General features: G+C 57.2%; 2 protein-coding genes across 2 annotated transcripts in view; one reads left to right on the top strand and one right to left on the bottom strand.

Annotated features, from left to right (window-relative positions):
- Positions 1 to 135: 135 nt before the first annotated feature.
- On the top strand, positions 136 to 3990 carry RRAS (RAS related). Its single transcript, XM_056136597.1, has 6 exons — positions 136 to 374; positions 2082 to 2169; positions 2265 to 2367; positions 2439 to 2547; positions 3454 to 3572; positions 3655 to 3990. Exons 1-6 carry the CDS (start codon positions 222 to 224, stop codon positions 3737 to 3739), a joined length of 657 nt encoding a protein of 218 aa, XP_055992572.1. The 5' UTR covers positions 136 to 221; the 3' UTR covers positions 3740 to 3990.
- Positions 3991 to 7767: 3777 nt separating this feature from the next.
- The window catches only part of PRR12 (proline rich 12), a 30636-nt gene continuing 24417 nt past the window's right edge, over positions 7768 to 13986 (bottom strand). Inside the window, exons 10-14 of the mRNA XM_056136849.1 lie at positions 10359 to 10484; positions 10094 to 10191; positions 9067 to 9213; positions 8883 to 8978; positions 7768 to 8722 (exon numbers count right to left, since the gene is read on the bottom strand). Coding sequence (XP_055992824.1) covers positions 8576 to 8722; positions 8883 to 8978; positions 9067 to 9213; positions 10094 to 10191; positions 10359 to 10484 — 614 coding nt within the window. The 3' untranslated portion in view covers positions 7768 to 8575. The remainder of the gene's footprint in view (positions 8723 to 8882; positions 8979 to 9066; positions 9214 to 10093; positions 10192 to 10358; positions 10485 to 13986) is intronic.

A 13986-nucleotide genomic window follows, 5' to 3' on the forward strand; every position in this document is an offset into this window, starting at 1 on the left:
TCGGAATTCCCGGCCGCGGCGAGCGCGGCCCCGCCTTCTCATTAGCATGACCCCGCCTCCCCTGGCCTTGCCGCCTCCTTAAGTGTCCCGAGACTCTGGCCCTGCTGGCCGGAGCTCATGATTATGCAGTAACCTTAAGTGCGCAGCCCGCCCTCAGGACCCGCCCGGCTCCCCCCCACACCCCCCTCCGCGGTAGAGGCGGCGGCGGCAGCAGTGGCGACATGAGCAGCGGGGCGGCGTCCGGGACTGGGTGGGGGCGGCCCCGGGGCGGGGGGCCGGGGCCCTGGGACCCCCCACCCAGCGAGACACACAAGCTGGTGGTCGTGGGCGGCGGCGGCGTGGGCAAGAGCGCGCTGACCATCCAGTTCATCCAGGTAGTGGGCTCTCGTCCGGGGGGGTGCCCGGGGGATCTAGGGTTGAGCCCTTTGGTGGATCACTGAAACTCCGATTTCCCCGCGAGCCATCACTGAGATCCTCCTGTGAGATCCTCTAATCTAATACTCCCCCTCCTGGGACTGTTATCCTGAGGTCCCCTGGGACCTTCACCTCTACAGAAGGGTCCTTCCTCCATTCCTGCATCCTGACGCCCACCATCCTCTAACCCCTCTCACCTCTGACCTGACCCTGAGCACCTGCTGGGATCACTCTAAATCATGGAATGACCCTATTTATCCCCTAAACACGTTCACCCTCGGCCCCTCTGGGTACCTCCTTCCTGCCCTGGGGTTCCTTCTCCCACCCCCGAATCCCAGCTTCCCCTAGGAGCTATTTGGAACTTCTACCCAGCACCCTGCATTTCTCCTGGTTTGGATCCTTAGCCCTTTAACAGACACTCCCCACCCCTAATCGAGAAGTTGTGCTCAGGCTGACCCTGAGGCTTACCCAGTCCCTGACCCAGGCACTCTCAGACTCAGGACACTGGCAACAAGACCCTTGCCCTTGGCCGTTCCAGGGAACTTTAACACCCCAAGTACTAAGAACCCCACCCTTAGACACTCCCCAGGAAAGCCAATAGCTCCTCTATCCTGAATTTTCCTTCACTCTGCTTCCCCAGTGCCTGTCAGAAACCCTGGCCAGCCCATAAATCATCTTCGAACAAACTCCCCAATTCTTGACCTTCCCAGAAAGACCCATTCCTTGGGAGTCTGCTCGCCCTGTCAACGCTTCTCAGCATCTCTAAGAATCTCTAGACCCAAACTAATCTTCTCTGACAAAGGTGCCAGGCAATCTGGGGCACCAGTGCTCATCCCAATTTTGAAGACAGCCCCTAATTCCCCCAGAACCTGATCCCTTTCTCCTCATCTAGCAACCCACCAATCTCTCTTCCCAAATAGAATACAGCCCTCAAACCCCCAGCTGCCAAGTCACCCTTCTCTCCTGAATACCCTTCCTTATCCAGAAGTTTGGGTACTGAAACAGCCCACTCTGCAGGGCAACCCTCAGTCCTCTGCCAAACCCCACAGAGTCCCTGCCCCTGGGGTGCCAGGCTCCTCCAGAGAACCAGCCAGCACCCGCACTGGGGGGGCAGGGGTTGCAGGAGATGGGAAAGGCCCCAGCACTGAGCCCTTGCACCCTGGGACAGACACAGAAGTTGGCCCTCAGCCTAGCTGGAGGCAGGCAAGGACCCAGGCAGGAAGGGAGGGGCCAGTACATGGGTGGGGCTGCTTCTCCACCACTGGATGGAACCAGGTCCTTCCCAGGGGAGGAGACTTTAGAACCGAGGAGGGCGAGATCGGGACAGGAGACGGGAGATATTCCACACAAGAACTCCCCGATAACTGAGCACCTCTATATGCAGGCATTGTGTGCAAAGGCTTGCGCCGGTGACTCCCCCACGCTGAACGAAAGGCGGCACATTCTTAGCCTCCTTTTCCAAAGGCGGAAACTGAGGTTGGGAGGGGAAGTAATCAGTTCACGCACACAGCCCGGAGTCACTGTCCCCGTGTACTTTTAACCCAGCCAGAGAGCTGGAGAGAGACCCGAGTGGAAGGGGCAGGGCAAGAGATCAGGACCCCCGGGCCCCCGGGAGGAGTGAAGGGGCGGGCGGTCCAGTTCACAGTGTTCTCTCCCCGCCCCACCAGTCCTACTTCGTGTCCGACTATGACCCCACCATCGAGGACTCCTACACGAAGATCTGCTCTGTGGATGGCATCCCCGCCCGGCTAGACAGTGAGGGCGGCAGGGAGGAGGCTGCGGGGCGGGCGGCGGGTCGTGGAGGGAGGCGAGCGGGTATCCCCAGGCGGCCTGCACCCCGCTCTCCGCAGTCCTGGACACGGCGGGGCAGGAGGAGTTCGGCGCCATGCGGGAGCAGTACATGCGCGCGGGCCACGGCTTCCTGTTGGTGTTCGCGATTAACGACAGGCAGAGGTGAGCGGGGGCGCGGGGCGGGGCCGGGCCGGGGCGGGGCCGCTCACGCCTCCCGCCCTGTCCCGCTGCAGTTTCAACGAGGTGAGCAAGCTCTTCACGCAGATCCTGCGCGTCAAGGACCGCGACGACTTTCCCGTCGTCTTGGTCGGGAACAAGGCCGATCTGGACGCCCAGCGGCAGGTCGGGAACCTCCCACCTTCCCCTGCCTGGGCCAGGGAAGGGCGGCTCTTGCCTCTCCCCCGTGTCTGCATCGCCTCTGCATCTGCACCTCCCTCATCATGAGTTGTCCTCCACTGTGCTCCCATCTGGGTCCCCAGCATTGCACGTGGGGGTTCCGGCGGGGGGGGGTTGGGTTGGGTCACTGGTGGGCACACCTACCTTCCAACTTTTCCTCCATAAACCTGCGTCTCTGTCCACCCTGGTTCCACGGCTGGTACCGATCCCCCTTCCCCCCCCCCCCCCCCCCCCCCGCTCCCCTCCAGAACCTCAGCTTTGCCCCATTGGTCACAGCACTGCCAAGCACCCCCTGGGAGAACATTCCAGTTCTTCATGCCGCGATGCATGTGGAGCATCGCTATCTCTGGGATTCTGACCCTGTATCCCAGGGACCAGAATTGCGCACAGAGCTGATCTGTTGTTACTAGAGCAAATGTCCACCCTAGCGCTGTCCTCAGGCCTTGGGGCACCTGTCTCACTTCTCTGCCCATCATCCCAGCCCTCTGCAGCTGAAAAGGCTGGCAGCTGATGCCCCAGAGCCCAGCACCCCTCCACAGCTCCCTGGAACTTTTTTTTTTCACTTTTGGGCCACAGCCAGCAGTGTTCAGAGCTTACTCCTGGCCCTGTTCAGGGACCAGTCCTGATGGTGCTGAGGGGACCCTATGTGATGCAGGGGATTAAACCTGGGTCTGCCCCATGCAAGGCAAAGCGTCTTGCTCTTCCCCACTAAACTCTTCTCTCCGCCTTCTGGAATTTTTCTTTGAGATGCCCCCCAGACCATACTATAGCCCTCGTTGGAGTAGAGCGTGCCCGCCTCCCACCCTCTCTGGGACCATCCTGGAGACCTAAACCCCTGTCCCCCACACCCAGGTATCCCGATCTGATGCCACCTCCTTCTGTGCCTCCCACCACGTGGCCTACTTCGAGGCCTCGGCCAAACTGCGCCTCAACGTGGATGAGGCCTTCGAGCAGCTGGTGCGGGCTATCCGGTGAGCTGCGCTCCATCCTGCCCTCCAGGCTACCCCTCTTTAGGTCCCTGCCACCCCCCAACTCACCAGCCTCTCCCCACAGACAGTTCCAGGAGCAAGAGCTTCCACCGAGCCCTCCCAGCGCCCCCAGGAAGAAGAGTGGAGGCTGCCCCTGTGTCCTCCTGTAACCCAGGGCTAAGGAGCCACCGGCACAAACCCTCGGGACCAGCTGCCCCAGCTCAGCCTCAGTCTCCCCATCGGGGCCTCCCAGAGCACACTACACCCCCCACCCTTCCTTCTCAGCTTCCTCCGGGCTACCGTCACTGTGTGCCTTCTCCCCATGCCTCTCTGGCCCCCACTCCCAGCCCCTCCAGGGTGGGAGTGATGGGATCCCGGGTCACTGCTGTATATAATCCCCACCCCAGAGAAATAAACTTCTGTGCCAATGTAAGGAGGTACTTGGTAGAGAGTGCGCTGGGCATTTGGCCTCACGTCTGCTCAAAGCCTGAGCCCCTGCAGACATCCCATCTAGAAACTTCTGTAGGAGGAGGCAAAAAGCCAATATTTTGGGTTTGGGGTCACACCCAACTGTGCTCAGGGATTAGTCCTGGCACTGCTCAGGGGACCACATGGGATGCTGGGGATGACACCTGGGTCAGCTGCATGCAAGGTGAGCGCCCTCCCTGCTATGCTGTTGCTCCAGCCCTTAGTAGTAGTTGGGTTGGTTTGGGTTTGGGGGCCATACCAGACTTACTCCTGGTTCTGTGCTCAAGGATCACTCTTGAAGGTGCTCGAGAGGGACTCTATGGGGTGCCAGGAATCAAACCCAGCTTGGCCATGTGCAAGGCAAGTGCCTTCCCTGTTGTCCTATTGCTCTCCCGCCCGTATGTGCCTGTTTCTATAGAAGCTAATGTTTTTCATACCAGCCATGTTCTGAGGTCACGATTGTGAACCTCAGACAGTGTTCTGGGTGGTCTGGGGTTTTGAAGAAGGGCAGCAAATGCGACAAGCCCTCTCAGAAACAGACTCCACCCCACACATACACTCCTGTAAACTGAGGGAGGCTGGAACAGGGATGGGGTACATAAGGGTGTCTGAGCAGCCAGCTAGCCTGCTCTCAGCTCCAGAATATTCCCAATTGAGTTAACTCTAAGCCTGAACTCCAACTGGCCAGAGACAGAGGCCACATAAGCCTCTCTTTTGGGGCCTGGGCACCTTGGTTTTTTTTTTTTTTTTTTGCTGTTGTTGTTTTGCTTTTTCTTTTTGGGTCACACCCCGCGATGCACAGGGTTACTCCTGGTTTATGCAGTCAGGAATTACTCCTGGCCATGCTTGGGGGACCATATGGGATGCTGGGAATTGAACCTGGGTTGGGCCACATGCAAGGCAAACGCCCTACCTGCTGTGCTATCACTCCAGCTCTAAGGGGGTCTGGGCCCTTTGGGGGCATCACAAGTAAGTTGCCAAGGCACTTGAGCCTGGGAACCTGTGGAACCCCTTCCCCCCAACAGTTCAAGTCAGGCCCCTCAGTTGCGGGCTAAATTGGCTAATCAGAGCAAGAGGAGTCAGAACTGGGACATGTGGGGTCTGAACCCCAGAACAGCAGGGAGTGACCCCTGATGGAGCAGGAAGCAGTCTGAGCACTGCAGGGTGTTACCCAAAGACCAAAAGAAAAACCAAGACCTGCCCATACCTCCATATACATCCATCAGTCTCTGAACCTTGACACCAGTCCTGGCTGGAAACTTCAACTGAGATGTCACTACACCTGGGACTTTGTACCCCTCCATCCCAGATCTGCTTCCTAGCTCCCTCATCTGCGGAGTTGCTGATCCTTACAGCTGCCCCCCTTCTTCAGCAATGGAGGGTAGCTGGGGGACATAGGGGTCCACACCTCCTGGGTTGCCCCTACCCGTCTCGGCTCTACCAGTGGTTGGATTCCAGATCACAGCTGGGAGGCCATGGGACTCAGTACAGAGCCTGAGAGACCAAGGAAGGACTCAGCAGCCACGGATATAACCCACTGTTCTCCTCAGAACCATGAATGTCCTTCTGTGCTCCAGATTAGAACAATGATTAGCTAAATAGTCCCTTCCGGGTTTCATTATCACAGAATCCTTGGCCTGCCTTCAACCTTCCGCCCTGGGAATCAGCGTGGCTGGGGCAGCTGGCGTATCCCTGCCCCTCCCTACAGAAACCCGGCTTCCCAGGGCTTGTCCCTGGCTACCACACTGCAGCGAGGCAAAGGGGAGAGGCAGCTGACAATTGTTCATGTACAGCCCAGGTCACCTTCTCTGCACCCCCAACACTCCTCTGCATGTCTGCATCATTCCCCCCTGGTCTGATGGGTCTCACGGAGATACCCCAACTCCTTGGAGGCTCATGTCCCCAGAGGCATTGTGTATGCAAGCCCCAGGCCGCTGCAAATCTAGCTGACAACTGGTGGCCATGTTTGGAAACTTCCCACTCACAGCAGACAGGGAGGAGGCTGGGAGGGCCTGACTTGGCAGTGCCAGGACAGAGCACACCCTCCCCAGGAGGAGTCAGGGCCCCTCCCTGTCCTTCTGTTGGGTGGGTGGCGTGGTCACACCCAGCACTGCTTGGATCCCTCCCCATGCTGACCCTCTTGTGTCTCCCTCTCCCTTTGACTCCATCTCTGGCTAACAGGGTTAAAGGCTTCCTTTTTCCTTCATAACCAAAACCTTTTGGACAGAAGACAAAGCTGATGGCGCAATGACTTAGGCCTTCCCTCTGGCTAGCGCCGGAACCAGATTCAAGTCTGGGCTGTTGGACGCACAAGGCCACCCACTAGGTTATACTTCAACCAGGTACATGCCACACTGGTAGGCTGTGGACATTCCAGTCACATCCAGTCGCTGCGCTCTGTCCTGGACCAGTGCTGATCTCAGGGTCCCTCTAGATTCCCAGGCTAGAGTCTCAGGGTAGCCCTTGTATAAAGGGAATACACTGGGGGGTTCGTGGTTCACGGGCACCAAAAGCTTCTCCCCAACTGTTCTCATTCTGTTCCGATGTTGGTGGGGTTCGGGTGCAGTGGTGCTCAGGGGATACTCCTGGCAGCTACTCCTGACTGCTACCATGTGGTGCCATACAGGGACCAAATGGGGATCAGCCACGAGAAGGCAAGTGCCTTAAGCCCCCTATGCACTCTCCAGGAATCATGTAGCCACTTGGCCTGCCAACACTGGCCTTCCCCCATGATGATCCCCAAATCCCACCCACTTCTAGAGTTGCTCCAACAGTGTCTTTTGATCTTTCTCATAGTGATTCCTTTCTGAGCTTACTTCCTAGCTGGGGACCCTATGTCCTACAAGGTAATGCTGCCTAGTCTTATGTTGTAACCCCCTTAAAATATTCTGAGGGCCCACAAAGCTAGTGCTGATCTAGACCATATCCAAGGTTCTAGAATCTTCTTCCTAGAAGGGGTGCTTCTCCCTCTGGGTGGGAGAATTTTATCTGGGCAGGAAGCCAGAAGGTTAGCAACAATCAGCTTCATACTCCAGTGACCAGAGGCCTCAATGATGCCCGCAGGGTTTGAGACATCAAGACCCCATTTTCTAGGCTCCCGAGTAACACAATGGTCTATAATTTTCTAGGCTGGATTCTAGAATGTTCCAAGAAGACTACGAAAAACTAAACATTGGGGTGGGGAAAATACATGGCAGTTGGGGTAGTCCTGGGGAGGATCATGCATGATACTGGCAATCAAAGCCATCCTCTTGCATGGCATCCAAGCATGGGAGATCTGAGGCCTCCATTCAACAGGATGGAACTTCCTTGGAAGACCACCTGGGTGGAGACACCTGTCAGATCCTTAGGGCTTGCCACCACACAGGACCCCCCCCCCCCCAACAGCACCCAGATCAGTGCCACCCAGCCAGTTGCACCTCAGTTCCTGGCTCCTGCAAGCCCTGGACATTGCCGGTAGGTGGGACACATGACACATAATGGAGGCAAAGATAGTAGCTCTCCAGAATCACCAGTGCTCTAGAAAACACACAAAAGTGCTAGGGTCAGGGAGACTGGACAGCACCTGCCTTGCGAGGAGCCAATTCTAGTTTGACACCCCCCCCCCCCCCCCGGTAGTGAGTATGGCCCAAAAAGTAATAACCAACAAAAGCCACTGAGTCTCAGTTCCAAGTTCGGACCCTCCCCCACGCCCCAGCGCCCTGAGCCCCTGACAGAGACTCCAACATGGTAAAGCGTTCGTTTGCCGTGTTGGGTTTTGTTTGGCTGGTTGTGTGTACACAGAGTATACAAGTTGAGTTGTACAGAAGCCCAAGAAAGAGCGAGAGACAGAGGGTGGGGACAGGTGGGTGCTGCGGCTGGACAGGGGGCAGGTGGGGGGAAGCGATAAAAAATAGAACCACATCCGGACAACAATGGGGGGGAGACACCGACACATCCGCAGTAGAAAAGGGGTGGGAGGGACAAAGGGAGGGGACCCTTCACCCCGCCACCTCCCCAGTCCCCATCCTGGGTATGTACAATAAATAAGATTAAAAATAATTAACAAGATGCGTTTTCTTCCCCTTCCCACCCTACGCCAAATGCCCTGCGGAGGGAATGGCCTTTAGCAAAGATCGTGGCCTGGTGGAGGGGTTGGGGGGGGGAACCCCCAGCTCGATGAAGCTGCCCTGCCCCCCCAGCCATACATAGACATTTCCTATACATTATGTACAAGGTAGAGGGGGCAGGGCTGTGGCCGTGGGGGGGGGTCACAGGGAAGGGGGGAGGGAAACCGTTACTAAATAGACATTTATACATATATATAAATAATTTCTCTGTACACCGGACAGTGGGAGAAATGGAGGGGGACTAGGGAGGGTTGGGGGGGAGGTGGAAGTCGAACATTGAACCCTGCCCTGGGAGGGGGGGGCAGCATGAACACACCCTGACAAATGGTCCCCCATTCTCTGGAGACAGGGCCCAGGGCTGAGTGAGCTCCTGAGGACGCAGCTCTGTCCCACTTCTCGGGGCTGGTGGCGGCGGGGCCCAGGCGGGGGTCACCCGCAGCGGCTGTGCGCCTGTGCTTGCGCCAGCAGGTCGCTGAAGGAGTCGAAGAGCTGCTCGAGCCACGGCTGGTTCCGCATGCACTGCTGCACCACCTCCTCCTGACCCAGGTCCTCGGCGCCACCTTCCACGGCCAGGGTCTGCGGGACAGAGAGGGGCTGGGCGGGGCTGGGCCAGGAAGGGAGGGGCTAGGGGTCCGGGGTCTGAGGGTCTGAGGGAGGGGGCTGGGTCCTGGGTCCTGGTCCCCAGAGGTGCTGTGTACTGCAGGGCAGGAGGGGTGGGCGGGGCTCGGGGGCTCACCTGGTCCCGGCAGCGCAGGAACGTGTGGTACTTATAGTGGTGGAGTGAGTGGTAAAGCGTGTAGTAGCCTGACTTGTCCAGTTCAACCTTGAACTCCTGAGCAGCGAGCAAGGGACAAACCTCAGCCAGGCCTGCCTCAGCTACCCCCTCCCCCTGACCCCCTCAGCACCCCGACCCGCCACACCTGGGCTCGGACGACGCTCCTCTTGAGTTTGCTGAGTGTCTTGCGGTTGTAGGGTTCCCCCGCTGGCCGCAGCCTCACGGCCCCCTCCTCTGGGGAGCCCTCCCCGCTCTGCTCCACTTGTAGCTGGGGAAATGTGTGCAGGGCGTCCTGTGGGAAGCCCCCCAGGTCATTTGATGCCTCTCAGGGCCCACCATCCAGTCCTCGGTGGCACCCTCAGCTCTTAGCCAAGGACAGAGATGCCCAAGCTCCCTAGAGACCCCAAACATTTCGGCCAGAATTCTAGGGTCTGGGCTAACACCCCACTGGGCCGATCAGAGTTGGATCAGAGTACAACAGGTTCAAGTGTACGATACTTAGAATCCCTCCAAGCTGCCCCCTTCGCCGCCAACAGTTCCAGCCTCCAATTCCCAGCCCCAGCTGGCCTCCGGCGGCCCCCAGAATTCTCAGCACCAGCCCCAGACTCAGCACCAACACCAAATGCTATTCCAAACAGAGTTCGCTAAAATCCTTCCCAGAGGGGCTGGAGAGCGTAAGTAGGGAGAGTGTCTGCCTTAAACACGGCCCACGTGGGTGTGATCCCCAGCACACCACGGGCTCCCCTGAGCCCTACTAGGAGTGACTCTTGAATGCAGAGCCAGGAATAAGTCCTGGGTATGGTCCAAAAACAAAACCAAAAAAAAAAAATTGTCCTAGAGGTCAGAGAAGCCCTGACACTGGATCTAAGATCTTCAGCATGGGCCGGAGTGATGGCACAGCAGGGAAGGTGTTCGCCTTGCAGGCAGCCAACCCGGGTTCAATCCCCGGCATCCCAGAGTTCCCCCAAGCACCACCAGGACAAACTCCTGAGTGCAGAGCCAGGAGTAAGTCCTGACCATCGCTGGGTGTGATCCAAAAAGAAAAAAAAAAAAGGAAAGATCCTCAGCAACTGGCTACTGGCCCCTGGGCCAGAGGGGCATTCTCTCCCCGAGGGGTGGCCAGGCCTCCCCGATCTCCTCTCGGCCCCCTCCCCTAGCGAAGCCCCCAGCACCTGCAGGGCTGGGCTCAGCGACAGCCGCTTCAGAACTTTCTTCTTGTGCTCATTCAGGAGACCGTCGATCTTCCGCATGGGTGGCAGGTACAGCTCATCTGCGAGAGGGTATCAGGGAGTTCAGCCACAGCGCACTGGGCAAAGGCGGGCTGGGCAGGTCCCAGTGCCCCCAGACGATTCGAGTTCCTCCCCCTGCCATCCTCCCTCCCACAGTGGGGTCCATCCTCCACCCTCCTCCCTCATGCCCCACACCGGACTTGCTCACCGTGCGTGTCTTCCAGGGCCTGGATCATGTCCGGGTCGAGCGCTGTGCTCACCAGCATCTCCACGTAGCTCCGGTACATCTCCCGCATAGCCCGCGTCTTCAGCAACCGCCCAGGGACAGCCCGCTCTGGGGGACACAGACACCGACTCATGACCCCAGCCCTCTCAGGTCCCCTGGGTGGCTGGGAGGTGCCAAGCGTCCTAGGGATGGGGGCATCCAGGACAGCCTGTCAAAGGGCACTCTGAGCTGGGCCCTCGAGTGATCCTAGCCAAGTTTCCGGCCTCTGATGGGGCTGAGTGCTGCTTCCACAAAGTCTGATGCAGCAGCTGACAGGTCAAACCCAGTATGATCCCCAGCACCAGACAGTCCCCTGGATATACACAGGGGTAGCCCCTGAGCATCACCGGGCATGACCTCAACCTCCTCCCCTTAGTAAAATACATAAGTCACACAGTAACAGAAAATTAGGTCAGAAAGATCAGATCAGAGGGAAAGGTGAAAGGAGAAAGTGGGAGCAAAGGTCACAGGGGGCAGAAAGGGCTGGGACGGGGAACCCAGGGGCAAGGGGTCTGGAGGGCTGGGAGCAGAAGCAGGCAGAGAAGGGTGGAGCTGAGCAGAGTGGCAGAGAGGCATGGAGGGGCAGGGGAGCCGAAAGCAAGATCAACTGAGGTCAGCGGCCAGCAGCAGCAGGCAGCTAGGACAGGGGCTCAGGGAACCCACCGGAGAGACAATTGGAGGGAGGAGCTCCAACGGGATGAGGTGCCCCGAATATCTGGGGCAGGGCTGAGGAAGGGGGTTCTGTGGTGGAGCTCCTGTCTCACATGTGAGGCTCTGGGTTCACTCCCCAGTTACACACACACACACACACACACACACACACACACACACACACACACACAGAGAGCGAGCAGGGGTCACCTATTGAGAAGAGACACATCAAGAGCAGCAACAGAACTCGAGGGGAACCCATAGCGACTCCAAAAGGCCTGAACAAACAGCTTCCCCCTTGTTTATTTTTTTAATTTTTTTTCCCCCTTCTTGGGCCATACCCGGTGATGCTTAGAGTTTGCTCCTGGCTCTGGACTCAGGAATCACTCCTGGAGGTGTTTGGGGACCATATGGGATGCCAGGGATTGAACCTGGGTTGGCTGCATGCAAGGCAAGTGCCTTACCCACTGTACTACCGCTCCAGCCCCTATTTCCAGAGGTTTTCCCCATATCTGGACACCAAACATCAGCTCCTCTTCTGCCCTATCCCTCCCTTCTCGATTTTCCTGCCTAGCTGTCAAATATGTTTTAGGAGGATTAAACTTGGGGCACCCGGAGGCCATTCCCAGGGATACACATCTTGGCTGAGCAGGTCAAGGGCTCAATCCCTGGGCCTGTCAGTGTAGACAGGTGTCAGGCCAGGGACAGTTGAGTGGACCAAGCACAGATCCTACATGTAGAGGCCCATGTGTAGTCCCTGGCACTGCATGGTTTCCTGAGTGCCACCAGAAAAGACCCGAGTACCAAAATGAAGTAGCCACTGAGCACTGTCAGTCTGGCCCCAAAGCAAAGGAGGACGCAGCGAGGCCATCATCAGGCAGGGCCAGCATGCGGGGGAAAAAAGAGCCATGGGGGAGGTTCAGAACTGTGCAGCCTCAGCACCAAGAGGCCACTCAGGCTCAATGGAGGGGTTCAGTGGGGTGAGCAGAGACAGAACCTGACCCAGATGGAGCCAAGTATGCTCCTCTGCAGGTGGTCAGATCCGTTCCCCTTCTCACCAAAATTCAGAACTGCACCCCTTGCAACAGCCAGAGAACGGTCAGGGAGCACACCGGCAGGCGCCCGTCTCGCACATGGCTTACCCCAGCTCCATCTCTGGCACCATGGGCGTCATTCCTAAGCAGAGTTGTTGAGCACTGCTGGGTATGACCCCCAAATCCAAAACCCAAACAATAGCCAGAAAGCGAAAGCAGAGTGTAGTGACTGCTCAGTGACCACGTCAGAGCCACGGCAAACACATTACCGTAACTAGAATAGTTTTTTTTTTTCTTTTCTAGGTCATTGGGCCACACCCAGCTATGCTGAAGGCCTCCTCTTGGTGGGGCTCAGGACCATCTGCAGTGCTGGGGATCAATCCTGGGTCAGCTGTGTACAAGGCAAACGCCCTGTCTGCTGCACTATCGCTCTGGTCCCTAAACTATATATACATTTCAAATTGATGACGTCAGTAGCAGTTGGCCTTCAATTTCCGGTCTCAAATACCAGTGCCAGGACACAGGGAACTGAACCGAAGACTGAAAGCCATGGGTCTGTAGTATATGGATTCAAGACCTGGGCCTGTGGCAAACATCCCTAACCATCTCCTCACCCTGGGTTTAAATGCATCCACCAAGGCAGGTTACCTCGAGGAAATACACTCCCAGGATCCCTTGCAACTGGTTAGGCCTGACCCAAGGATAGATATCGTGCTGGCCAGGCCATATACCAAGAATATTGGCCAAGTGCTGCAGCAGGAGCCAGAGAACAGCAGGGAGGGCACCCGCCTTGCATGCGGCCGACCCGGGGTGGATCCCCAACACTCCATCTGCTCAGATGGTCCCCCAAGCTCACCCACCAGGAGTGATCCCTGAGCACAGAGTCAGGAGTAAGCCCTGAACACTGCCAGTTGTGCCCCCCAGAACAAAACAACAAAACACCACTCCATCCTGCTGGTGCCAACAGCTATTCCCTAAGCACAAGGACAAGTTACATCAGGCTTCCTTGTCGCCACCTTTCAAAGAATGATTCTCCAGCCAACACTTCAGCACAAGACAATAAGGCTTTGTGTGAGAGGCCTCCAGGTTTTTGGCAGACAGACTGGGTCACACCTGGCAGTGCTCAGGCCTCACTCCTGGTTCTGCGCTCAGGGATCACTCCTGGCAGGGCTCCGGGGTCAAGGGGGAGGCCTGGGCTGGAACCTAGGTTGGCTACATGCAAGGCAAATTGCTACTTTTTGTCATCACACACCCAAGCTCATACCTGGTGTCCACCTTAAGCAAGACCCTCCATGGCGCTTTGGCTACTAACCTACTAGTCACAAAGACACAGTAAAGAGACTAAGTACCAAGTCCTGGGGTTGAGACTCTTGGTCTCCCGTGGCCCTGAACCCTGAGGAGCTGACGTTCTGAGAAAGGGTGGCATCCACGAGCAGAGTTTGCGAGGCTATGGCACAAGGCCCAGACGGGCTATTGTTCTCTCACTGCCTCAGTTTCCTCAGCAGTCTAAGAAGATCATACTAGCATTCACTTCTAGGCTCACTGAAAATCTGGCAAATCAGCTTATGAAAAAAGCTTCCGACTTAGCCCTGTGTTGGTTAGGCTGGAAGCCAGGGCTCCCCTCACCCCCATTTATTTTTTTTTCTTTTTTCTTTTTGGGCCACACCCGTCGATGCACAGGGGTTACTCTTGGCTCTGTACTCAAGAATTACTCCTGGCAGTGCTCAGGGGACCACATGGGAAGCTGGGAATCGAACCCGGGTCAGCCATGTGCAAGGAAAACACCCTAACCGCTGTGCTATCACTCCAGCCCCTCTTTTTTTTTTTGTTTTGTTTTTGAGGGAGAGGAGCTGACTTTGCTCAGGGTCTACTTCTTTACTTTTTTC

Source organism: Sorex fumeus, unplaced genomic scaffold (assembly GCF_029834395.1).
Source record: "Sorex fumeus unplaced genomic scaffold, SorFum_2.1 ptg000122l, whole genome shotgun sequence".
Classification (NCBI taxonomy): Eukaryota; Metazoa; Chordata; class Mammalia; order Eulipotyphla; family Soricidae; genus Sorex; species Sorex fumeus.

Bases quoted from the DNA above. Each gene is read 5' to 3' on its own strand.
- RRAS (XM_056136597.1), top strand. From the start codon at position 222: ATGAGCAGCGGGGCGGCGTCCGGGACTGGGTGGGGGCGGCCCCGGGGC. The intron at 375-2,081 runs GTAGTGGGCTCT...CCGCCCCACCAG, and splicing joins TGACCATCCAGTTCATCCAG to TCCTACTTCGTGTCCGACTA. The intron at 2,170-2,264 runs GTGAGGGCGGCA...CGCTCTCCGCAG, and splicing joins CATCCCCGCCCGGCTAGACA to TCCTGGACACGGCGGGGCAG.